Below are 24,787 nucleotides of genomic sequence, written 5' to 3'. Positions count from 1 at the left end.
TCTGATTATGAGGCACGCCGTAGTGGAGGACCTCGGAAATTTCGACCACCTGGGGTTCTTTAACATGCACCTAAATCTAAGTACATGGGTGTTTTCGCATTTCGCCCCCATCGAAATGCGGCCACCGTGGCCGGGATTCGATCCCGCAACCTGGTGCTCAGCAGCCCGGCACCATAGCCACTGAGTAACCACGGTGTGTAGTGGCACTACTGTTAAAAGATGTACGCATAGCATTTTTCTCGAGCCGACTGACGATTCCGAAATTTTTCGCCCATTTCAGAGTTTAAAAAACAGCACTGCTGTTGATGCAGACGGCATTCAAATCAGACCCGTAAAATTTGTAATCGATGTCATCGCAGGTCATCTCGCATTTGTGTTTAACCCTGTTATGAAATCGGGTCATTTTCCAACAAGTATGAAGAAAGCAAGGGTGTCAGTTATTTTCAATGGTGGGAACCGAAATGACCTGGGGAATTATGGGCCTATTTCCATTTTATCCGCTTTTTCTAAGGGTTTATAAAAATTTATTTCTGCTCGGATTAACCATTTCTTTGCGAAGAATGACATTCTTTCCGATTATCAACATGGATTCGGCTCGCGCAGGTCAACTGAAACAGCTTTGTTACGCCAAAAAGAACTTAATAATTCATAACGTTGATGCGGGAAAACTAACGTTGGGTATTTTATTGATTATAGCAAGGCATGCTGACCGTTTCAGTCATCAAATTTTGATGAGTAAAGTAGAAGGATGTTGTATCCGTGGTGTGTCAAATCACCTGTTTCAATCTTATCTGTCTGGGCGGACGCAGGGCGTTGCTATGGAAAAAATACTGCTCTTCCTATAGCGAAATTAAATCGGTGTGCCCCAGGGTAGCCTTTTAGGCTGTATTTTGTTCAATATATATGTAAACGATATTGCTGAAATAGTAAGTGACACATCCCTCGTAATATACGCTGACGATCCGAGCCTGTTTGTCTCTGGCAATGATCTTGATGATCTGTTACAGAGATCTCGCAGTATCCTTTCTAATTTGTCGAGTTGGTCTCGTGATAACGCTCTAACAAATAATAGCTCCAAATCAAAGGCCATATTATTCAAGCCAAGAGGCAGGTAGTCCTATTTCAATGAAGAAATATTGTTGGATGGCGCGTCCATTGAGATTTAACCAAATACAAAGTATTGGGCGTTACGCTTTCAGAAGATATGAACTGGACATATTATTACGTGAAGCTGAAGCTGAATACTATTTACAATTTCTTTACAAAGAAGCTCACGGAGGCCAAAATGGCGACGCTATATCAGACGGGCACACACGTCGTCTTCATCCTCCTCAGTGCAGCCACACTGTGGCGGCTGTGCCGTAGCATGAACCCCGGCTGTAGAAGCACCGTCCCGGTGCTTAACCTACACATCCACGGTGAAAGGTGTGTGGTAGGGTTTTAGTCTTGCCACGTGAACGATGTCACTTGCAGCTGATGATGACGCTGAGAGATCGGCGGGGATGATTTCATACGTGAAATCGGTCACTTGTCGTACCACACGGTAAGGACCCGTGTAGCGCGACAGCGGCTTTTCGGAAAGGCCCACACGTCGAATGGGTGACGAAAGAAGCACCAGAGAACCCGGAGAAAAGTGCACGTCACGATGGTGGCAATCATAGAGGCATCTCTGATGCTCCTGTGAGGCCTCGAGACGGGTGCGGGCGAGCTGGCGCGCGTGGTCGGCGTGTGCGATCGCGTCGCGGGCGTATTCAGTGGCGGAACGTGTGGCCGAGGGCAGCAAAGTGTCCAAGGGCAACACGAGTTCCCGGCCATACAGGAGATGGAATGGTGAATAGACGGCGGTGTCGTGACGCGATGAATTATACGCGAACGTTACATCTAGTAAGTGAAGATCCCAGTCGTGGTGGTCGGTCGCAACGTACTTCGAAAGCATGTCGGTGATGGTCCGGTTGAGGCGCTCCGTGAGGCCGTTGGTCTATGGGTGGTAGGACATGCTGAACTTGTGCTTTCTCGAGCAGGAGGGGAGGATGTCCTCGACGACTGCCGACAGAAAGCTGCGGCTACGGTCAGTGAGTAATTGGCGCAGAGCACCGTGCACTAAAATGATGTCATAGAGCAGAAAGTCAGCAACGTCAGTAGCGCAACTTGTCGGGAGGGCCCCGGTGATTGCGTACCGCGTAGCATAATCGGTAGGGACGGCGACCCATTTATTTCCGGAGCCCGAGAGAGGAAATGGTCGAAGAAGGTCTAGACAAACACGGAAAAAGGGTTGGCGTGGGATGTCGATCGGCTGGAGACATCCAGCTGGAGGTGTAAAGGGCTTCTTCCGGCACTGACAGGGCTCACAAGCGGCAACGTAGCGCTGCACGGAGCGGGCGAGACGGCCAAAAGAATCAACGGCGTACACGGTCGTATGTGCGCGAGACGCCCAAGTGTCCAGCCAAGGGAGCATCGTGAAGTTGCTGGAGGACAGTGGAACGCAGGTGCGATGGAATGGCGAGCAGAGGGTCAAGGCCGTGTGGATAAAAATTGCGGTGGTATAATGCTCCCTGCTTAAGGAGAAACATCCGGAGAGCGGCGTCGACAGGAGTTGACTCCAGACCGTCGATGAGGGCTCGTAATGAAGGATCGCGCCGTTGCTCGTTGCCGATTTGAAGCAATTGGGACACAGAGAAAACGCAAGCGATGGCGTCCGCATCAGCTGGTTCGTCGACGGGGTAGCGGGACAAACAATCGGCATCCTGGTGCAAGCGTCCCGTCTTATATACCACGGAGAAGGTATATTCTTGCAGGCGTAACGCCCAACGAGCGAGTCGTCCCATGGCTTCCTTAAGTGAGGATAGCCTGCAGAAAGCGTGGTGATCAGTAAGGAGCGTCCGTACAAGTATGGATGAAATTTCGCAACAGCCCACACAAGAGCGAGGCACTCGCGCTCTGTGATTGAATAATTGCGCTCGGCGGGTGATATAAGTCGGCTGGCATAGGCTATAACGCGATTATGTCCACGCTGGCGCTGTGCTAATACTGCTCCTATGCCGTGACCACTGGCATCAGTTCGAACTTCCGTTGAGGCAGACCGGTCAAAGTGGGCCAAAATTGGAGGCGTGTTATGGAGAGTAGTCAGCTGCGAAAAAGATGCGGCATGGTTAGGACCCCAAGAAAAAGGGGCGTCTTTCTTCAAGAGGTCGGTAAGAGGACGTGTGATTGTAGCAAAATCCTTTAAAGAGAGTCGGAAATAAGAGCACAGCCCTACGAAACTGCGAACGTCCTTGGTAGACATCGGAACGGGAAAATTCGTAACGGCGCGAATTTTGTCCGGATCGGGTCGCACGCCTCTGGCGTCTACGAGGTGTCCATGGACGGCGATTTGGCGGTGAGCGAAATGACATTTTGACGAGTTCAACTGGTGTCCGGCGCGGCGGAACACGTCAATAATCGCTGAAAGACGGTCTAGATGCGTGTCGATTGTGGGCGAATAAACGATGACGCCGTCCGGATAGCACAACCGGTGGACCACTTGAACCCCTGAAGCAAAGAGTTCATCATTCGTTCGAAGGTGGCAGGCGCGTTACAGAGACCGAAAGGCATCACCTTGAACTGATAAAGGCCGTCAGGGGTAACAAATGCAGTCTTCTCTCGGTCCATGTCATCGACGGACATCTGCCAGTAGCCGGACCGTAAGTCGATAGAAGAAAAATAGGTGGCACCGTACAGGCAGTCTAGAGCGTCATCAATACGTGGCAAAGGGTACGCGTCCTTTTTTGTGATTTTGTTCAGGTGGCGATCACCTACACAAAAGCTTCCGGTCGGGGATGCGGCGAGTAGGTCGGAGAAGGAGCACGGCGTGACGGGGGCGTACGAGATTGACGACGGGAGGGAGAAGGCGAGCGGGTGTAGCGGGGTCGTGTCAAAGGTGTCGCAGGGTCAGATGATGGAGGGGGCATAGAAGGGGCGAAGGAAAAGGACGAGCTAGAGGGGCGAGGGTGGTAATCAGGAGAATAGCGTACCGGAGAAGTCCAGCGGCTGCGGCAGCGGCGAGCGACATGTCCTATGCGTCGGCAGTTAAAACAGATCGCCTTGTCGTCCACGGTTGGCCATTCGGAGGGGTTACGCTGTCCATAAGAGGAGTAGGAAGGGCGTGGTGGGGATGTGCGTGGAGAAAGAGGTTCCGAGCCTAAGGAATGAATGGATTGCAGGCCGACATTGGACAACTCTTGGCGGACGATGGCCTGAATCAAGGAGATTGTCACCGGAGAATGATCAGGTGACGGGAATGAAGGGGCCGCCGGTTGTGCCGCCTCGACCTCACGACGAATGATGCGGGTAAAGTTTTCACAACGCGACGGCTGGTGGAAGAAGTCGTCACAGGATGACGTAGCAGCTCTGTTGGGAAGTCTCGTGATGTGCTGGGATGCCCGGCGGCTTTTAGCATGCTCAAGACGGCGGCACTCCTTGAGGATCGTATCGATGCTGGTGACGTTCGTAAACACCAGTAAATTGAAGACGTCGTCAGGAACGCCTTTGAGGACGTGATTAACCTTATCGTCCTCAGAAATGGTCGGGTCAGCGTTGGCACAAAGGGCCAAGACGTCGAGAATGTAGGACACGTAGGACTCGGTCGACGTCTGTACACGTGTGGCAAGGGATTTCTTGGCATTGAGTTGAAGACCGAAGGGATTGCTAAAAAGGTCGCAGAGCTTCTCTTTGAAGAGATGCCAGCTCGATATCTCCTCTTGGTGAGTCTGGAACCATGCAAGTGGAGCTCCGTCGAGGTAGAAAAGAACGTTCGCAAGCATAGTAGTCGGATCCCACCTGTGACTGGTGCTGACACGTTCGTATAAGCGCAGCCAGTCGTCAACATCAGGACTGCCGACACCGTTGAAAACACCAGGATCTTGAGGGGGGGGGGGGAACGGCGACGTAGGTCGGGGCTGCAGGCGGAGACGGTTGCGTAGATGAAGTGCCGCCAGCAGGAGACGAAGTTGCATTGTCGCCGTTGCGACCGCTGCGAAGCTCCATGACGGGTACGGGGAACGTCCACCTCCACCAAATTATTGTTACGTGAAGCTGAAGCCGAATACTATTTAGAATTTATTTACAGGGAAGCTCACGGCGGCCAAAATGGCGACGCTATATCAAGCGGGCACACACGTCGTCGTCCTCCTCAGTGGAGCCACACTGTGGCGGCTGTTCGGTAGCAATGTCACATTGAACTATTTATGAAATCATTGTCATCTGCCGCACGGGCATCGTCGCGTTGCCGTCATATTTTTCCAGAGAAAGTAAAGTTGCAGATATTTTATGCCTTGTTTGAATCGCATCTGAATTATTTTGTGCTTGTATGGGCTACCACCACGAAACGTAATCTTCATGCAGTTCTTCAACTTCAAAAACGAGCACTTCGACATGTAGCGAATGTACCTTATTTTCATTGTGCTGCGCAACTTTTTGAAAGTTATAACATAATAGAAGTGACTAACATTTATGAATACAGGCTACTGTATTCTTTTTCCTTCGGCTCCAAAAATTTTAAAGCATTTTTAAAAAATACATCACGACTTGAATATGACAGAAACTATTCGCGTACCCGCAGCAAAGATAGGTGGTTAGTACCCTACAGGCGCACAAATGAGCTCATGCAGTCGCTAAGACACACGCTACCTTCACTGCTCAATTAATTTGTGAAAGAAAATGTTATCATAAATACCTTGACTCCAAAACAGATTAGAGCGCATTTTTGTAAAGCTATTTTTGAAATGTGATCTTTGTAATTATTGTAAATATGACCCATTGTATTTGTATACCCTTATAGATCAGTATTTTCATTGTTGACTTACTGCTGCCATGTGAGGGCCTTCAGGCACATTCAAGCTGTATGTCGCAGCTTTTCGCCTGGAGGACCCCCAACAAGTTTGTTGGAAATAAAACATTTGATTAGATTTTGAAGTGCTTGAATTCAATCGGAGAGAAATACGCGGCCGCGGTCACTGAGGAGTTCGCGAGGAGGACCGTGTCGAAGCACAAAACGCTTGAGGATGAAAGAGGCGACGTCCTGTGCTGTAGCCGTGGGAAGAGCAGCGGTTTCGGCATATCGTGTAAGGTGGTCGACAGCAATGATAGCCCATTGATTTCCCGCCATGGTCAAAGGTAAAAGTCCCTAAAGGTCAATTCTAACGGGGTCGAATGGGCTGTCGGGGCATTGAAGGCGCTGTAACGAACCTGCGGCAGGATGCGGTGGTTCTTTTCGTCGCTGACGCACGTGGCAGCCGCGAATGAACTTGCGGACAAAGCGAAACATTCCGTGCCAGTAGTACCTTTTCCGTAAGCGTTCATAGGTCTTGAATACACCGTCGTGAGCACACTGCGGGTCGGAGTGAAAGGACGCGCAGATTGCAGAGCGCAGCGTTCTGGGGATAACTAGAAGCTACTTCCTATCATCTGGCGAGTAGTTGCACCGGTACAAGAGGCCATCACGCATGCTGAAGTGCGAAGCTTGGCGACTTAGAGTTCGAGTGGTCGAAAGAGTGGGTGCCTTGGATAAAGCGTCGAGAAACGAAGCCATCCAGGAATCGTGGCGCTGTGCAGAGGAGACGCTGGCGACGTCAAGAGCTGACAATGGGTGGTCTATAGTGGATATGGACGCAGTTTCGGTGGATAGTGGTGAACGCAACAGTGCCTCAGCATCGGCATGCTTGCGTCCGGAACGATATATAACGTGCATGTCAAACTCTTGAAGTCGAAGAGCCCAGCGGGCAAGGCGACCTGACGCATCCTTCAACGAAGGCAACCAACATAATGCATGATGGTCCGTAACTACATCAAACGTGCGGACATATAAGGGCGGAACTTAGCAAGCGCCCAGAGCATTGCCAAGCATTCTTTCTCGGTGACGCTATAGTTTGATTCAGCCTTGGTGAGCGTTCTGCTGCTGTATGCACAGAACCAAGTCCATCGCACGCTCGAATGTGGCAGGCGCATTGCAGACGCCGAAGGGCATGACATTGAATTCATATAGACCGTCAGGCGGGACGAAGGCTGTCTTTGAGCGGTGGGCCTCTGCTAAAGGCACCTGCCAATAGCCTGAACGCAAATATAACGGCAAAAAAAACTCGGCACCTTGTAGGCAATCAAGGGCATCGTCAATTCTTGGTAAAGGGTACACGTCTTTTCGAGTGACCTTGTTTACGCACCGGTAATCCACGCAGAAGCGAATTGATCCATCCTTTGTTTTAACGAGAACCACAGAGGATGTCCACGGACTTTGTGAAAGGCGAATAACATCGCGTTTATGCATATTGTCAACATGGGTAATAACCTGACGTTCCGCGGTGGAGACACGGTAAGGGAGTTGTCGCACTGGCGAGTTGGAGCCGGTGTCGATGTAGTGAACAATGGTAGAAGTTCGGCCAAGGGCATGTTGGGCAACGCCGAAAGACTTGCGCAACTGGTAGAGCAGCTGGAGAACAGCAGAGCGTTCAAATGGTGACAGTGCGTCTGCAATCGACGAATCGAATAAGTCGGCAGCTGGTGCATCAGAAGGATTAAGAGCGCTGATGACGTCGAGGTCGCGTCGAGCTGAATCTTGCTGCACGGAAAAAGTTCGCCGATATCAATGGGTTGCACGCATCCAAGACATTCACCTTTAATCAGTTTGATGGGATACGAAGAGGATTTTTGAGACAGAGAGGTGCTTGTTCCATTCGAAATAGAGAGGGTCGAATAAGGCAGAAGAAGTGGCTTCCGACTTAGGAGGCGTGATGGTTCAAAGAATGCAGCTTCATCACATATGCTGATGCAGAACACGGGGAGCAAAACAGCTGCTGTCGGCAGAATTGCTGCGTCTTATGTTACGACTAGTTTGTGTGCGGCTTCATGAGCGGGGTTGTACGACTGGTCACACAACGGGAAGAGCTGAAGTTCAGCTCTAGCACAATCAATAACGGCGTGATTATAGGATAGAAAGACCCAGCCTAGTATGATGTCGTGTGAGCAGGATGAAAGGACGATAAACTCTACAATGTGGTGCTCTTTGGCGATAAGTCGAGCAATGGAGGCAGCTATAGGTCGAACAGAGTATCCATTCGCTGTACGTGAGGGCATCATCTCAAGAGGCGTGGTCACTTTCAGAAGCTTGCGGCAAAGTGTCGCGTATAGAAACGGCAGCACCGGCATCGACAAGAGCATATGCACGGGTGCCTTCTACAAAAGCTTCGACAATATTCGACAGCAAACATCGAGGACTTGAGCATTTCGACAGCGCAGTTCTAGCCTCACGAACTGCGGGGTCTAGTTTCCCTCATTTTCAGGGGCTGGTCGACGACGCATGGGCGACATGGAGCGGCGACGGGATGAAGGTGAGCGACGAGACGTGGGTTGCGGATAGTCGCGTGAAGACGTGCTTGTTTGGGGACCCGGACTTTCATAACGAGAGCGGGGACGATCCAGGTAGTTCGGTGAACGAGCGTCTGAGTATCCTGGCGCGCGACGGCGGCAGAATCGGGCGATATGACCAGGGCCACCGCGTGCAAAACAGATCGGCCGGTTGTCGCGCGTTCGCCAGGGATTTGCAGTGATGGGAGCAGCCCATGTCACGGACAGCTGAATCGGGGCTGCAGCATACGACAAACCATGGGACGGTGAGGGCTGTTGAAGCTGCTGCTGCTTTACTACCTCAGCGTAACTAAGAGGCGTGGCGACAGGTTGCTGCAGAATGGGCACCGGCATGGCCTAGGAAATCTGTTCTTGGATGACGTGTCGAAGTTGCTGCTGCTGTGGCAGCTCCTGACGCTGAGCAAGCGGCCGGTGAGACAACTGACGTACCACCCCCTCATGCACAAACTCTTTCATTTGCGCGAGAAGGTATCACTGGTCAGGCACGATGTCCAGTGCAGCGAGTGGTTGATTGTACGTATGAGATGAACGTCGGGTAAGAGCCCGCTGCCTTCTCAATTCGTCATAACTTTGGCACAGAGTTACCACTTTCGACACAGTGCCAGGAGACTTCGCAAGAAGCATCTGAAAGACATCGTCGTCGACACCCTTCATGATATGCTGTATTTTGGCATTTTCCCTCATTGAGGCATCGGCGCGCCTGCAGAGATCGATTATGTCCTCAATATAGGCGGCAAAAGTTTCATTTAGTTCCTGTGCCCGTGTGCTCAGCGTTGCTCGGCGCGTAACTTCCGCACAGCAGGACGACCGAAAACGGCAAATAATGCCTCCTTAAAAGCGGGCCAGTTGTCAAATTCCGATTCGTGGTTCGTATACCACAGCTTCGCCTCGCGAGCCAGGTAAAAGTTCGCGGTACTGAACTAGCAGCGTCATCCCAGTTGTTGGGTCCACTAACTTTTTCATAGGCCGACAGCCAGTCCTCGACGTCCTGGTCTTCCGTACCCGAAAATACCGGGGGGTCTCACTGGCGAACAGGGCCGTGGCCATCGGCGGCCGGGAGAGATGGCGGTGGTTGGGCAGCGTCAGCTTGCATGGTCGAGTGCAACGTGCGGGATCGGAGTTCTAGGGTGCCGGCAATGTGCGCACTCAGCACGATCCACGAAATGTAAGGAGGTTTATTGGACGAGTTCAACAAACAGGCGGTAGCTCGGAACAGTACGTCGGGAGAATAAAGTGGTGGTGTTCGAGTGCCGATCTGGTGCCCTCCGCTCTTGATGATAATCGATATGTCATTCTCTTCCTTTCTTTATTACAATATGAACTTTCTGCTTGCTCCTCATTCCTTCCCATTCAACGCAGACGGTATTTTCTAGGTAAATCTCTCTCAAAAGCTGTAGACAATCGTAAGCCTCCCCCTTCCAGAATATCCCACAATATGTTGCGGTCTACGTTGTCATTAGCTCCTGTAATGTCTAAAATGGCAACATATAACGGACTACTTTCTACTTTTGATATTTCGATACACTGAATAAGAACAAATAAGTTAGCATCTAAACGCCTACTTATTCCTAAGCCATTCTGAAGTTCTCCCAAAATGCCATTCTTCTCTGCCCATGCTTCAAAAGCTTTAATTTGATGGCCTGCATTGCTAACCTGTATATTACCGACCTAATGGTCAACGGTCTATACAAATGAATTCTATCTTTCTCGCCCTTACCTTTATAAATTAAATTCATTCTACTTTGTCATCAACTGTCTGGTATTCGTCTATTTTTTTTAAGTGTTTGTCACTGCTTTCACCAGAGATTCCTCACTTTTTGGTCCTAGTTCCTTAATCAGCCTAATGGGAACGTTGTCTAGCCCCTATAGGGCCTTCTGGGCACGTTGCACCACCCATTGACAAACGGGAGAACGTTCGCGTGTAGTTCCAGACGCTCGCGCGATGTGGCTGCACCCGTCCGCATCCGAAGACCGAAACAAGAACCTAATCACGGAGACAACAACAATATTCCCGCTAATAGATAAAATAATAATGTACGTTGATGACATTAATGTCTTTTGTTTTCCGAAAGATGCCATCAGGAACTAGAAGTTACTTCAAATCACTGATAAGGAATACTTAGCAAGTGCCTATATCTGAAGAGGCTTTACTAAACACATAAAAAATTAAGTTTATGGTTTTTTTATTGCAAGAATAAGAAAATAAATTACGAACCGCATTTTTCTATTGTCAATCTCAACTTCCACATGTATCAAACCATTCTTTTCGGGGCGTTTTATTTCATAAAACCTAATGTGGACAGAGCACATAAATGAGCTACGCACTAAGATTGAACACACTGTTGGCCTATTACAGCGGATCTGATACTCTGTGCAGGGTTCTCAGGCGACTGTATTTTTCGCTACTACTTCATACTTTTCGCTACTGCCTCATACTATGCGGAAAAATTATGTGGAAAAACTGGCAATATTGCAACCAACCCCCCTCCCGGCGAGCTGTTTCTTTATTTAACTCTTCAAAACAATACATAGGATCTTCTATATTATTGATGTGCTTCAACATTCTTAATATCACAAAATGTTACAGAAGAAAGATCTGTATGTGGCTATTTTAAAAGGTCTCCAGCAGCTTCGAACAATTTTCAGATCGCTCGCTGAGTAAACACACAGAATATAACTCACGTGGCACTTCAATAGTAATGAAGAAATCAAGGACAAACTATGACACGAAAGCTATCGAATACCAAAGTATGTGTTCATGCAATACGTAGCCTAAACCCTAATATTGGAGACTAAGCTAGAATTTGTAGAACAATTCGCAAATTTAAATACGCAATACAAAACCTGTTTCTTTTTTCGAATCACGATATGTTTAATGAATGTTAAAGGAGTTCTAAGTTGTTCGATGTTAGTCTTGATCAATATTGTATTTTAAAATGTGTAACGTATGCTGGTAATAGAATGTGTTCTTTCTCTCTTTTCGAAGGGCTGTAATACTTTATATACTGGCTCTGTTGCAAACAGCTGATACTTTGCATTGTGTTTAAAATTGTGCTTCGAATAGCTTTGATGATTTCTGTTGTATAGTTGTATTTCTTGCGTTGTAATAATTATTCCTCTGCACCGCAAAACGTAACAAATGGAGTACTCCAAAGATCAGTATTAGGTCCTACCCTGTTTTTGTTATACATCGATGACATAACTCAGATTGACAACACCCTTGATATAGTAATGTTTCCGGGCGATGCAAACGTATTTTTTACTTCACGGACAAAACGTGAGCTTCAATAAAATACTAGTCATTATCGACACTACCTCTCCGAAAGGCTAAATGATAATTGTCTACAATTAAACTCCTGTAAAACCAAATACATAATTTTTTCCTCCAAATAAATGCGACCAACATGCCATACATATTACGTATGCAGCTGAGAGTATTCAGCAAACACTTGAGCGAAAATTCCTATGCGTTTGTTCGAAAAGTCTTCGGCATGGTCATGTCATGTGGACCATTTGGCAGTCGATATAGCTCGATCAATATGATGCATTATAAAGATTTCTACATTAATACCCCTTCGGCTAAAAGAAAACTCTTTATTACACTCTAGTATATCCTAAGATTGCCTACTGTTCGCTAGTATGGGGTACCACTACACAGCGCAACTATAACAGATTAACGGTGCTACAAAACCGCGTGCGACGTATTTTTGAAAGTTATGCAGGAGATATCCGTGACTTACGTACAAGAGAATTATTTGTGGAACATAAATGCTTACGGCTAATCAAGTTTATCTTTATAAATTAGTGCAACATATACTCGCCACAAACATATACAAGGACATTGATATGGTAGTTGAACACAGTACCGGTTTAAGCAGCATAGGAGGAGGCATCCTTAGATTAGGGCAAATTACTGGAAACAATCGTTGACATATCAAGCGATACAGACTCTAAATAAACAGAAAGTCAAAATAATTTCGGCAGATAGCACTGGTAAACATAAAAGAATATACAAAACGCTTCTTGTCACAACATCATGTGTATTGCTGACTGTTTTAAATTAGTTTCTACTTTATTCATAGCATTTCTAAATTTTTCTTTTCTCTTTTGTACGCACAGCGTACTGGTACATTATCGCTCTCTACATATCTGTAACATGATAAAAAGGCCTACTAACACATGAATCCTGAGTTACCTTTTTGTATATGCATATCTATCTGCGTGATCTGATCTGTGTGCATATGTATGTATCTCATACTTGTTATCTGATTGATTAGAAGTCACTTTCTTTCCTTATTCGGCTGTGCATTGAGTGGAACTGCAATTTTCATATAATGTGCACCTTACTGTATACGTTATTGTACGCGCAAATGCTGTGTGAACTGAACGGGGGCAGGGGCCCAGTCCGTCTGTTTCAGCCTTTGGTCTCTGTCTCCGCGGAAATTCGCAGAAATAATATGATTTTGATTTGATTTATGATGATGATGATGATGATGATGATGATGATGATTTGATTATATCGATACTTGTAAACTGCGACTTCTGCGACTCCAGCGAGGTAAAGGCATTAGTCAGGAGGATTATGCCCTCCTGTTGCCTTGCGGGCGAACTTTCCATTTGTTTTGCCCAAATAAAATAACCGTATGTCTGTATGGCGCATCTGTTTCTTACTCTAAAACGACGCTCCTTGCCGTGAGGCATGCGTAGTAGCCCAGGTGAGTGATCACCACCCAGAAGGCGTCCAGCCACACTGCCGAGAAGACCGAATGGATGAAACTGCTCTCCTTCTTTGTGCGTCCCCTGCGTCAAAGGCGAGCACAGATTTATTGTCGAAACCTCGTTAGGACTCAATCACTGGGAGAGGCCTTCCTCCAGCAGTGACTGACAGGCTGATAAGAGGTTCTAAAAATATGCTAATGATGCGTTTACTGGAGCCGACGTTTACTTTTTGTGGTGGTAACAATGCCACAAGGAAAGAGATGAGAAAATGATTTGAGAAAGCAATGTTGTTAACCAGAAAAGGGCGTGCTTCGCTTTCTTACACTGGAGGGAGGGAAAGGAAAGACGAACGGTAAACAATGGCATTGACGACGTCGGCTTTTCGGTTGAAGAAATGAAAAAAGAAAGTCAACAGTGGGCAGCTGTGGCAGCACAGATTATAAATATCGGAACGTGAAGCATTTCCGCGTTTTGAGCCCACTCTGGAAGAATTTTTGATGGAACGCAAGTGCTATAGATGGTACTATGTGCAATTTCATCTTCAAGGCTTTTGGGACTTGTGGCATTCCTGTTTCATGAATTGTGTATTTTTTAGTCCTCTAGTTATTTCATCATTCAGTGTTTGGTCGTCTTCTTGTGAAACCCCTGATGCCGCCAACTGGCATGAAACGAGAAGTGCGGTAGCCTCAGCAAAACTCTTGCTTGGGCTAGTTGGTTCATGCTTGAAGTAGTAGTAGTAGACCGGGACTCAGGAAGAAGAACACAAATGACAGGACCAGCGCCTTGCCTTTGCGGTCGCCGGTCCTGTTGTCCGTCCTCTCGTTTGTGTTCTTCTTGAGTCCTGGTCTTCTGCGCCGTGCCTTTACTACTTCAAGCCGTAGCCTCATAATGTCTTGTAACACCGGCACGTGAATGCGGGTGGGAGTATCGGAAGATACACGCGTGCCGCATGCTTAAAGAAAAGGCATTGTGGGACATGTGCGCATGGAACGTGCGTAAGCTTTGATTTATGACAGGGAAAATCCGCTGCGCGTGCGTTCGTCATTTGGGAGGAAATACAAGTGCCACGCTGCGTTAGCAGTTCATTGTACTTGTACTCATTTACTGATATTATGTCTGTGAGCACAGGATGCACGACAGACTGAATTGGGCCCCTCTTAGAAAAGAATTTGATGACATATTACGCACAGAGAATTCTTCTATATTTAACGTCCTACAGATAGTATTCTAAACTCTTATCTTAAACTTCACTCGCCCAGAAATGCTGCTCTACGAGATACACGATAGACGAGAACGTGGTCAGGCCAGTTTGTTAATGTAAGAAAGCACAAGGCCTTTTTCGACTTCATCCATGCTTAACTTGGTGGTTACCCCTGCCGATGATGACATAGTTAAAATAATGCCGTTAGCCGAGAGTCTGGTTGGCCAATGATGCCGCGTACAACATTTTTCGTATTGCGGTTGGGCCCGCTGCTCCTATATAAACGGAAACCACACAAAAAAGACAGTTTCTTACCCTTTTACCGACCAGCGGTAAGCTTCTTTAATAGCAGGCGTGCAGATCATGCTTTTACTGAGTTTCGGTATTTCGCTTAGATCCACCGTCTTCGAAATGATTAGAGTCCTCAAGCTCCTGTTGTGAAAGATGAAAATTTCCTTTGATAGATACGACGACAGCAACAACCATAATAAGATTTACGTTGCCATTTAAACAGGACAACAGGAGGCGGGGTGGGTAGCCTGTAAGTGTCGATTTCGTCTGCTGCTGAAGTGATGATGGGCTGGAGGCACCTGTCTCTTACTCACGCACACCACAGCGCAGCGAATCATGACTTTCTCAGCTGACCAAATAACATGTCCACTAAGCACTTCTGCAAGGACATCTTTGTGCCAAAGTGCGACTAGTTGAAATGACTTTAAGTCATTTAAACTAGTCTTATATTACTAATATTACTATTACTGATATCGCTCTTCACCTAAAGGCCACTGCTCATGAACTGAGAACAGCCACAAAAAAATCGAGGGGTCGTCCACATATTTACGTGAACTTTCCGTCTAATGTCCAAGCCTATAATAACCGCCTAACAAACGAGGAAATACAGTGCTTGGAAATTAAAAAAAAAGTATTGATCATTACCCTTTGGAGCACGGATAGGCATCTCTATTGCAGACTGGTGTCGCAAGTCCAATAAGTTGGTAGTATTTGACCAAAAACCGCAGAGTTCATTAATAGAATGTGCCACGACAGATCCTTAAAATAAAATTCATTGACTATTACGGTACTCCCTCATGCTAATTTTGAGCGGAGCTGTTAAGGTGTTTTGAAATCTCGATATATTGGGACAAATAAGTTTGTTCTGAACGACAGGGTCCTCACGGCGGCGGCACTGAATCTCGTTTAGCAGCAGCGCCAGGTTTCCACCGGTTGCATCGCTCACTGTTCCACAAAGAAAGCGTGAACATGGCAACGCGTGGCTCATTTTCTAGCGGTGGCGGCGCAGGCGAAGCAGTGCAGTGGGTCGGCAGGCCACACCAGCGCTTTGTTTCCATATATGGCATCAGCGGACGCACTCGCCACATGCATGGCCGCCACTGTGGAGCACGTCTTGTGCAGCACTACGCTTTCCTCGTCGCCCTTTCGCCATGCTCTACTCCTCCGCTTTCCTCCGCCTGCTCTCTTCGCTCTCGCCGTCTTTCATCCCCCACTGCCCTCCACTTTCGCTTTTTCATCCTTCGCTGTGCTTGTTCACTCGGTTACGCCGAGGGACGCCGACACTGAACGAAGGAACAGACGCCTGAGAGCTGTGCTCTAGAAAGAAAACTGCAGGCGAGTGCTGCAGGCCAGTGAAAACGGTGGCCATTGGCACAATCGTGGCCGTCAGCCATAGCGAAACTCGTCGACGCCTCGTTTCGCTGTGCTAACGTTAACTGGAAGGCCTCGTGGTGCCCCAAACCATAAGATTTGCGAGCAAACTTGATGCTCTACCAATGCAGTGGAGTGCTTAGGCACCTGAAGGTAAACGTCAATGTCAGCAACTAAGGCTTTGATTTTTATTGGTTATACGCGCCACTGTGTTCCGATTGCCAAGCTAGAGAAGTGGAGTGGTGAGTGTGTGAACTGCATACCTGCGGCAAAGGCGTGAAGGCGCGAACGCGACTCACGTGATGTCACTTTCTACGTCCTAGCGATAGTAGCGCTGGTTTCTCCAGTGGTGGCCCCCGAGGTCCACAGATATCTCGTTAGCAAAAGTAAAGCTACGTCGCCAGTCGTCTGTATGATGAGATCGAGTATTAGCAAGGAAACAGCCTGCACGCAGCATGCAACAATGAATGCGGGTTGCACAGCGGCGCACCTGGTTGCGTCTCGGTCATTCTTCATCGCACCGCAGTTCAGCCAGTAGCCAGAGTCTGACTGAGATGATGACGAGAAACATACCAGAAGCCTGCATTTACTTTGAGCGTTGGATACTTAACAAAGCCAATTTTTGAGTAGCTCTTGCTTGTGGTATTTTTTTTTTTTGCAGTCAGCGCTGCATTTGCGTCCTGGTATTCCTCTGCATCCGCGTAGTGGCCTTTTGTTACACGTTAACTACTACTGTGAAAAACTTTTCGCTAATTTTAAAGCAAGTTTAACGCTTCCGAGAGCTCTCATGCATAGTGTCAACTCCAGTGGCCAATGTAGGTTCCTAGAGCTGCCTTAAAAGTGTCATCACCAACCACCGTTTTTCGCCAAAACTGCTTTAAAGATAGCGTGCTGTTGTTCCGGCGGCTAAGTCACGCGCGTCCCCGCAGTTTAGCTCGCGTTACGTTGTGGTCTGATACATAGAATTGCCTACAAGGGATATAAGTCTTTGGAGGCAAGACCTTTAAATATTGTGGCTGAGTGAAACCAGGTTCTTTCTTCGAAACGCATGTTCTAAAATGACCATTGCAGTTGACAACATGCATAACTGGAACAACACGTGCGTGGTAGTGTTTACTGCACAGTGGAGTCCTTATTCCTTTCACTTTGGATTCCACTGTTTTTGTTATTACGAGACATTTTGATGTAACGTTTTAGGCATTATATTATCCACGGAGCTATTGGGAAAAAACGATTGAATGGGTTACCCGCAGCTGCTGCCGCTGTGAAATTAAGGCCACATGCCAAAGCTATAGTTGAATTGCCACCACGTGCGTCATGGCAACGTCAATAATATTTCCTGTCAGAGATAATGTGCAGCACAAGTACGTACAACGTCGCTTGGCAAGAGGAAAGCGACATCTAGTTGCGCACAATGCAGCGCATCAAGGTCGGAGCCGCAAGGGGGGACACGGCGCACGTGAAGCCCTATCCTACCCCCCTCTATCGCTGAATTCCTGCATATCAGGCATGACGCGATGTGCGACAAAACCAGCTGTCTTTTCCAACCCCTCCCCGGTAGAATTGGTCTCCCCCCTTCCTCTCAAAATAAATTCCTGGCTACGCCACTGCAAGGTATACTTGAGCATTACCGGCAAAAGTGACTGTTTTTCCCATTCCATAGTTCGCGGTAGCGTTCATCTCATCTAAAATGATGTATTGAAGATTACGTTCATTAATGTGGTGGCAGGAATTGTGCCTGTTGGGGGAAAACTGTCGGCACGTACATGCACTGGTTGTGTTGCACATATTGCCAATTGAAGTGGACATTTTGTATCTGAAGAAATAAACAATTGAAAGCGGAAAAAAAACTTTTCTGGACTTTTCCTGGAGGCGCATTGGTAGAAAGTTAAACCAACCGCTCTTTGAAAGTTTAATTTCTTTTCGTGCAATAAAGGGCTAGTTTTGGTACAGTGGACGCTTTAGTAACCTATTAGGTTTCCCTCAGTGACGCAATCTGAAATAACAATAATCAATAATGCGATGTTCGTACTATTTCTATACCATCAAATGACAAAAGGTATAGTGTGTTTTCTACATGAAGAATAAACTCTTAGAAATGCTCTTAAAGGGGTTAGTTGGTTGCAAGATTCCTAATTTAAGTTATCCGATCAAATAAACGGCACCACAAAAGAAAATGTGTAGAAACAGCGTTTCTCTTTGTTATGGATTTACACTGCGCTGGTAGCATAAATCAAGAATCTACAACGAGAATACTAGCTGTGTTAAGCACTAACATTACAGCTCTGCCGCCTAATAACCTGCAATGATTACTCACTGAAGATCGACTCGTGAAATACCGTCCTATATTTATGCGGCATGGCTAGATTTGAAAACTAGCTTGTGTACTAGCAACTAGCAAAGCTTGTGCGCTTGTTCTTGTCACGCCCATCTTTTGTTATTCTTCTTCGGCGAAGAGATGAGAATGCAGGTGCGCCTCTGTGCAACTTTGTACAAACGAAACTCTTCCGGTAGAGTGAACCAAAGGCGGTCAACTTGGTTCCTAACTAGAAACTAAGCGCGATTAGAACCACAGGAAAAAGAAAGATGGAAAAAACAAGCAGTCTTTTTGTCCATGTGGGTTTTTTATCGCGCTAAGTTACAAGTTCAATTACGGAAAACCAACTACCCTTACAATCAACTCTTCAAGTTGGTTTTGATTAGTTACTAGGGCTAGTCAGCGTGGCATGATATGGACACTGTATTCGCCGTCGTATTTCGTATCATATCATGTCACATATTCTAGCTGGGATCTAGAAATCTGCCTCGCGCTACAAACTCCCTTTCATCTGACATTACATTTCATACTCGCGTACACTTTACTATGCAGACTCCTGAAACGCTCTGATCCAGTGTATCTGACAGATGTTTTCTGTAATAAAGAAAATGGTGTCGAGAAAAAATCAGGGCTGATAGAATCGAAGGAACTGAGTTACCTGTACATATTGACAACGAAAAGTGCGCCCACCAGAGACTTGGCTTCTTCCTCTTCTGGTACAACGGACTGGAATCACACAATAGGTAACGGCTTCAGTTTTTGGGAAGGCAACCCATTTTATAGAAAAACTTGTACCACCTATACGCCTCACCACAACCTTGGTCTAACATTGTCAAACTGGCGCGTAAGGAACGTGCCACATAGAAAACTGTCAGCTAGTCCCGTAAGGTATACTTTATGAACGTGCTTTGCGGCTTTATCTACCATGAATTAAAGAAAAAGAAGTGACTTTTGTAAACGCTACTAACAGTTGAAAAAGTAACGTCCACAGTTTTCATCCTGCAAGAAAGCTGGTAATTTACCGCAGGAGTGAGCGTATAAGCACTCCCTGAATATTTTACTAGACCGAACAACACTGACCAGCTAACTTTAAGTTTTGGATGACAAGCGTGTAATGACATTGCAGTTGGTAATTAATGGCAAACATTTTGCAAAGAAACATTCGAAATAGATACAACCTCTGCACGCTTGCACCAAGACTTCCATAGAATTTCGCCCGCAATACTAAATCTATGGGTCAGTAGGACGTGCGGCACGCCTGTGCTTAGCAGTAGTTTATAAAAATACAACCTCAAAATATTGTCTGACTGACTGGCTTTTCCTCTCGAGACAAACCGGTGGAAGTGCTGGGTACGCATCCATCGTATGCTTACGGGTCCTGAACCAGAAGCTACCGACGCCAGTACCTCGGGGACGGCAGACATCTATCGAAGCAGCCGTCGCCTCCAAGGTCTTCCACCGCAATACAGTCCCCTGGCAAGCTCCGTGAGCAAGATGTCAACAACTACCGCAAGCCAAACCGAAGGGATCCCAAATGCTGCCGTACCATGCATTCTCAACGCGCCTGGCACGCCTAACCTGTTCCATGGCGACGCCTTTGAGGACGTTGAAGACTGGTGGGACCATTTCGAGCAGGTCGCCGCCTTTAACGACTGGGACGATCGACGTAAGTTGAAGAACGTCTACTTTTCCCTTTTAGACGCGGCGAGAGTATGGTACGAGAACCACGAAGTCTCATTTACCTGCTGGCAGGAGTTTTACCGACTGCTTTGCGAAGCCTTCAGCACTCCCGAAGGGAAAGAAAGAGCTGAACAGGCACTGTCTTCGAGGTTCCAAATGCCAAACGAAACCGTCGCCATGTTCGTCAAAGACATGACGCGATTGTTCCGTCGGGCCGATCCACTAATGCCAGAAGACAAGAAGGTGCGTCTGTTCATGCGAGGCGTAAAGGAACAGCTTTTCGCGGGTCTCGTGCGCAATCCTCCCACAAGTCTCTCAGTTCGTTCGTGAGGCAACAGTCATGGAACATATGCTTCGGCAGCGGCTCTCGCAGCATGAACGCCAGACCACCATGACTGCGACTGCTGCATGCTCTCTCGTACCTGCAAATTGTGACAGGGAGTCCCTTACCGAGCTAACACGACAAATTGTTCGAGAACTGCAGAAGTCCTATGCATCGGCTCCGGCACCTCGCAGTGCCGCGTTTCTTACGCATGTCATTCGGGAAGAAATCGGCAAAGTGGTTCATCCCTCGCCACAAACACGACCCGAACCTCCCACATTCTCGTACGCGGATGCTCTTCGGGCTTGCGCGCCGTCGACGGGCCGTTTTTCGCAGCCGCCTGCTGGGATTCCTCGACGCTCCCCAAGTCCGATCCACCACACGAATCCGCAAGCACCCTTTCATCCTGGTCCGCGCAAATCGACAGTATGGCGCGCCTCCGAGAACGCTCCGTTGTGATATCACTGCGGGGAGGCTGGTCACATGTATCGCGACTGCCAGTAGCGACGGATTGGTCTGCGGGGATACCATCCGGACGCCCGTTGCCCGCGCTATGGCGAACGGCCGCACGAAATCGAGTAATACTTAGAAAGTAACCGGCTTCCTCCTGCCCCACAGCGAAGACAGTCACGGTCGCCTTCACCTCGGCGGTGCGCGTCACCAAACCTTGCTCAACCAGCCTTTGATTCCGCTGGAGTCAACGGTGGAAGTCCGCGCCGGGGAAAGTGAAAACGGCAACCTCCGGGGGTGAGGCCGCTGTCATGCCAACCGTCAAATTTCCTCCGCCGACGCCAACCCCTCGCGACGTACCGCTGACGTCTTCATTCGAAACTGCAAAAAGAACTTCTGCTGCTATTACTGCTTCCATCGACGATTATTCGGCAACTGCACTTGTCGATACGGGAGCTGACTACTCGGTTATGAGTGCCTCACTGGCCACTCGGCTACGCAAGATGCTGACAGCGTGGGACGGCCCACATCTGATTACGGCCGGAGTACACCTCGTGTCACCCATTGGACGATGCACCGCCAGACTCGCAATTTATACTTCGACTTTCGTAGCGTCTTTCCTTGTGCTGCCCAAGTGTTTTCGGCTAGTTATACTGGGCATGAATTTTCTCCAGGAATATCGGGCTATCATTAACCTTCGTGACTGTTCGTGACGTTTTCTATGTTTCTTCGGATTCGAGTGTGAAGGATGAACATCACCACGCGGCTTTACGCGTGCTCGATGACTGCGTGACGTTACCGCCTCGAAGTAGCATCTTCGTCCTCGTTGAATGCCCCCAGGACCAACTAGGAATAAGCATCGCCGATGGTAACCTCACCATATTGCTGGATCGCGAAGTCGGCGTCGCACGAGGTCTCGTAGAGCTCCAACATAGGCAAACCACGATTCTAGTTACCAACTTCAGTGGCGAATACAAGCACTTTGCGAGGCATGCCACCATGGCCTACTTTGAAAAGGTGGTCTGTGCTTCGGTAACGAAAATCTCGATTCCGGAACCCAGCGATGTGGACTTGACCAGTCACATCAACGTCAAGCCACAGCTAGACCAAAACGAGAAGGAGAGGCTCCTCACTCTGCTATCGTCATTTAGCGACTGTTTCTCCACCACGTCGAAGGTCAAACACACTCCTTTAATCAAACACAGAATCATCACTGAACCGACCGTCCAACCTGTTCGCCGACACGCGATAAGCGTGCGCAGAAAGAACAGGATGCTATTCGTCATCAAGTTAAAAAAATGCTCGACGATGATGTCATTCAACCATCGACAAGTCCTTGGGCTTCACCTGTTGTATTAGTTAAAAAGAAAGACGGCTCACTGCGATTCTGTGTCGATTATCGCAAACTGAACAAGATCACGAAAAATGACGTTTACCCAGCACCTCCACCAGTTTGTAGCGAGAGGAAAAGCCAGTCAGTCAGTTCTAAGCGAACGGCCGTTTGCAGTTCGTTTTTGCAGCAGCTACCACGCACACTTCTTCCTCGACTTCTAGCGTAACTAGTGCGGGCCAATATGTAGTTAAATGCAATCATGCTCCAGATAAAAGCAATCCTCAATCAATATTGCAGTGTGCGCATTACTTGACACATCGGTGCATTTCCCCGCAACTTTCGAGGACGTGTTGTCAAAACTGGCGCTAAGAATATGCTTTATATAAAGGAATATTACTTTGATACTTGGCTGCTATTTCGCATTTTCCGACTTGCGCTTAATTATTTGCCTTTAGTGAATAATATTTCGTTAATTTTTTTAACACCAGTATGTAATTTATCATTTGTGCACTGTCACTGTCTTCGAATAATCAAGCTGATGAGACAAAATTGCATTGTCTGCCACTGCAGATCTTTAAAGAATATTTAGTTTCGTTGAACATAAATATTCCGGCGTGCATAAATATGTAGACGTGCATGTGTGTGCGTGTAAAATTAGTTTCGAGAAAGAACAGGCGTTGAGAGCATTGCTGAAGCAGTATATATATATAGAACATTTGCCATACTTTTGTTGACACGTCCAAGATTAGTGCCTGCAGCTCGATCCGAAGATTACTATGTCGACAGCTGGCATGTTGCACCTCGTATACTGAACGCAATAGTACGTAGGCGCAGTAGAATCGCGGCTCATTTCGGATGGCACACCGACTACGTGATGCCAAACCAGTCGTCACCTTGGTAACTCCACTGCATGTCTACTGTAGTACACATAAGTCAGATGATAATGAATGATGTTCACAAAAAAATGTTTTCAACAGCCTCGGATAACTGAAGTATTTTGTATAGTCTATTCTGCTTCAAGCGCGAATGGCTCTCGGCCTTCATATGTTGTAACGGGAGTCTGGCGCCTTGAGCAGTTTCCATGCGGCACGAGACACTACCCTAATCTTAGCCGTTCCAAAAACTAACTATCCCCGGACCCACAGCTACTCAATACTTCTGCCTTTCCCTTCTCTTCCTCTTCTTTCACTTGCGGCGTTCTTCGTTACTGTTGCACTCGCCGCCCCCTCTCCCCTCGAGTTCGCACAGGAGTAAGACGGGAGATCAGTACAGGTTTCACGAGGAACGTAATGCTTCATCTGACTGGCATGAGTAGGAAACCTGCGCTTGCGACGGTTGCCATCAACTACTGCAATTACGGCCAAACGTAACGCCACTTGACCCAGAGCTTCCACAACACGGAAAGGGCCAGAAAACCTGTGTAAGAGCTTTTCCCAGTGCCGAGGTAACCGCAGTGCCCATGGAGTCATGAGTAAATCACCCGATTGGAAAGAGCGCGCAAGGACGTCGTTGGAAAGAAGTATTGAACTGCGCTTGGTGGAGCAGTATTAATAGCCGAGCTCGGAGGGAAGCGTGGCGCTGGGTCTCGCTGGAGTCACCTTTTGCGGGGCGTTCTTTCAGAAACGTGTCGAAGCCAAGATGTCCTAACGGTAATCTTGCGTCCTCCCATGGCTTCATGTTGGGAAGTGTTAAGAGCGAAAACCTCAGCAGTGACGTATTCATACCAGTCATCGTGTGTGAAACAGACGTAAGAAGTGTCTTATATGGCGCGGTTGGTGCGCTCTGCCTCTCCATTTGTTTGTGACTATTGAGTGGACGCTGCAGCATGTTGTATTCGATGTTTAGGCGAGAAAATTTTAAAGGCATGCGACATAAATGCCGTGCAAGTGTCGGAAATCAGCAACTTCGGCGTGTCACGTCGGAATATAAGTCACAATTTAAGGAAGGTCTTTATATAAGCGGCTGCAGAATCCCGGACGGTTTGGAGTCCTACCCACTTCTTCAGACAGTCAGTGGCCACAATGAGAAATTTGGGCCATGCTTGCTGTGAGGAAACGAGCCCATGTGACCAATGTATATGATATCGAACGGTTCGTTAGGAGGGGCGATTGGTTGGAAGGGCACACGTTTTGGCTCTGCGACGACCTTACGAGCTTGACAAAATTGTGCAGGATGACGCGTACAGGTAGACGCCGGCGTGTATGCCAGACCACCAAAACTTTTCCTTAATGTGAGCCAGAGTTTTCTGCTGATCCAGGGGGCCAGCAGAGGGGCCGTCGTGACAGATAAAAAGTATGGTTGGTCGCATGCCCACAGGAACCCCAGGCAGATACGACTGAGTTCCTGTATTATTTATTTCTTTATACATACTGCAGCGCAATTTGCGCTATAGCAAGAGTGGGTTGAGAAAAGGTACAGAAAATGCATCGGAGTATACAGCGGCAAACACATGTGAACACTTTTACAAAAGACCACTGATGGAAGGAAAATACACAAGAAGTTATACAAATGCTGCCAGGCATAGGTGAGCAGGATTATGCATCTAGGATGGCGGTTGCGAAAATTCGGGATGCGCATGAGCGAATGGACCCCGGTAATGAATTCCAGCCTTCGATTGAGCGGGGAAAAAAAGCTGAATATGAACCTGTTAGTACGTGCGTAGCAGGGTTATGATGTCTTCTCGTTGACCCTGGCGCGAAGTTAATGTAA

The 24,787-nt window shown here is 47.7% G+C and overlaps 1 protein-coding gene across 1 annotated transcript in view; it reads right to left on the bottom strand.

The window, feature by feature from the left end:
• Positions 1 to 13,061: 13,061 nt before the first annotated feature.
• Positions 13,062 to 24,787, bottom strand: part of LOC142557967 (uncharacterized) — a 164,714-nt gene continuing 152,988 nt past the window's right edge. Inside the window, exons 6-8 of the mRNA XM_075670144.1 lie at positions 18,952 to 19,019; positions 14,630 to 14,746; positions 13,062 to 13,194 (exon numbers count right to left, since the gene is read on the bottom strand). Coding sequence (XP_075526259.1) covers positions 13,062 to 13,194; positions 14,630 to 14,746; positions 18,952 to 19,019 — 318 coding nt within the window. The remainder of the gene's footprint in view (positions 13,195 to 14,629; positions 14,747 to 18,951; positions 19,020 to 24,787) is intronic.

Source organism: Dermacentor variabilis, chromosome 9, assembly GCF_050947875.1.
Source record: "Dermacentor variabilis isolate Ectoservices chromosome 9, ASM5094787v1, whole genome shotgun sequence".
NCBI classification, from domain to species: Eukaryota; Metazoa; Arthropoda; class Arachnida; order Ixodida; family Ixodidae; genus Dermacentor; species Dermacentor variabilis.
This window is presented reverse-complemented; position numbering and strand designations above follow the sequence as displayed.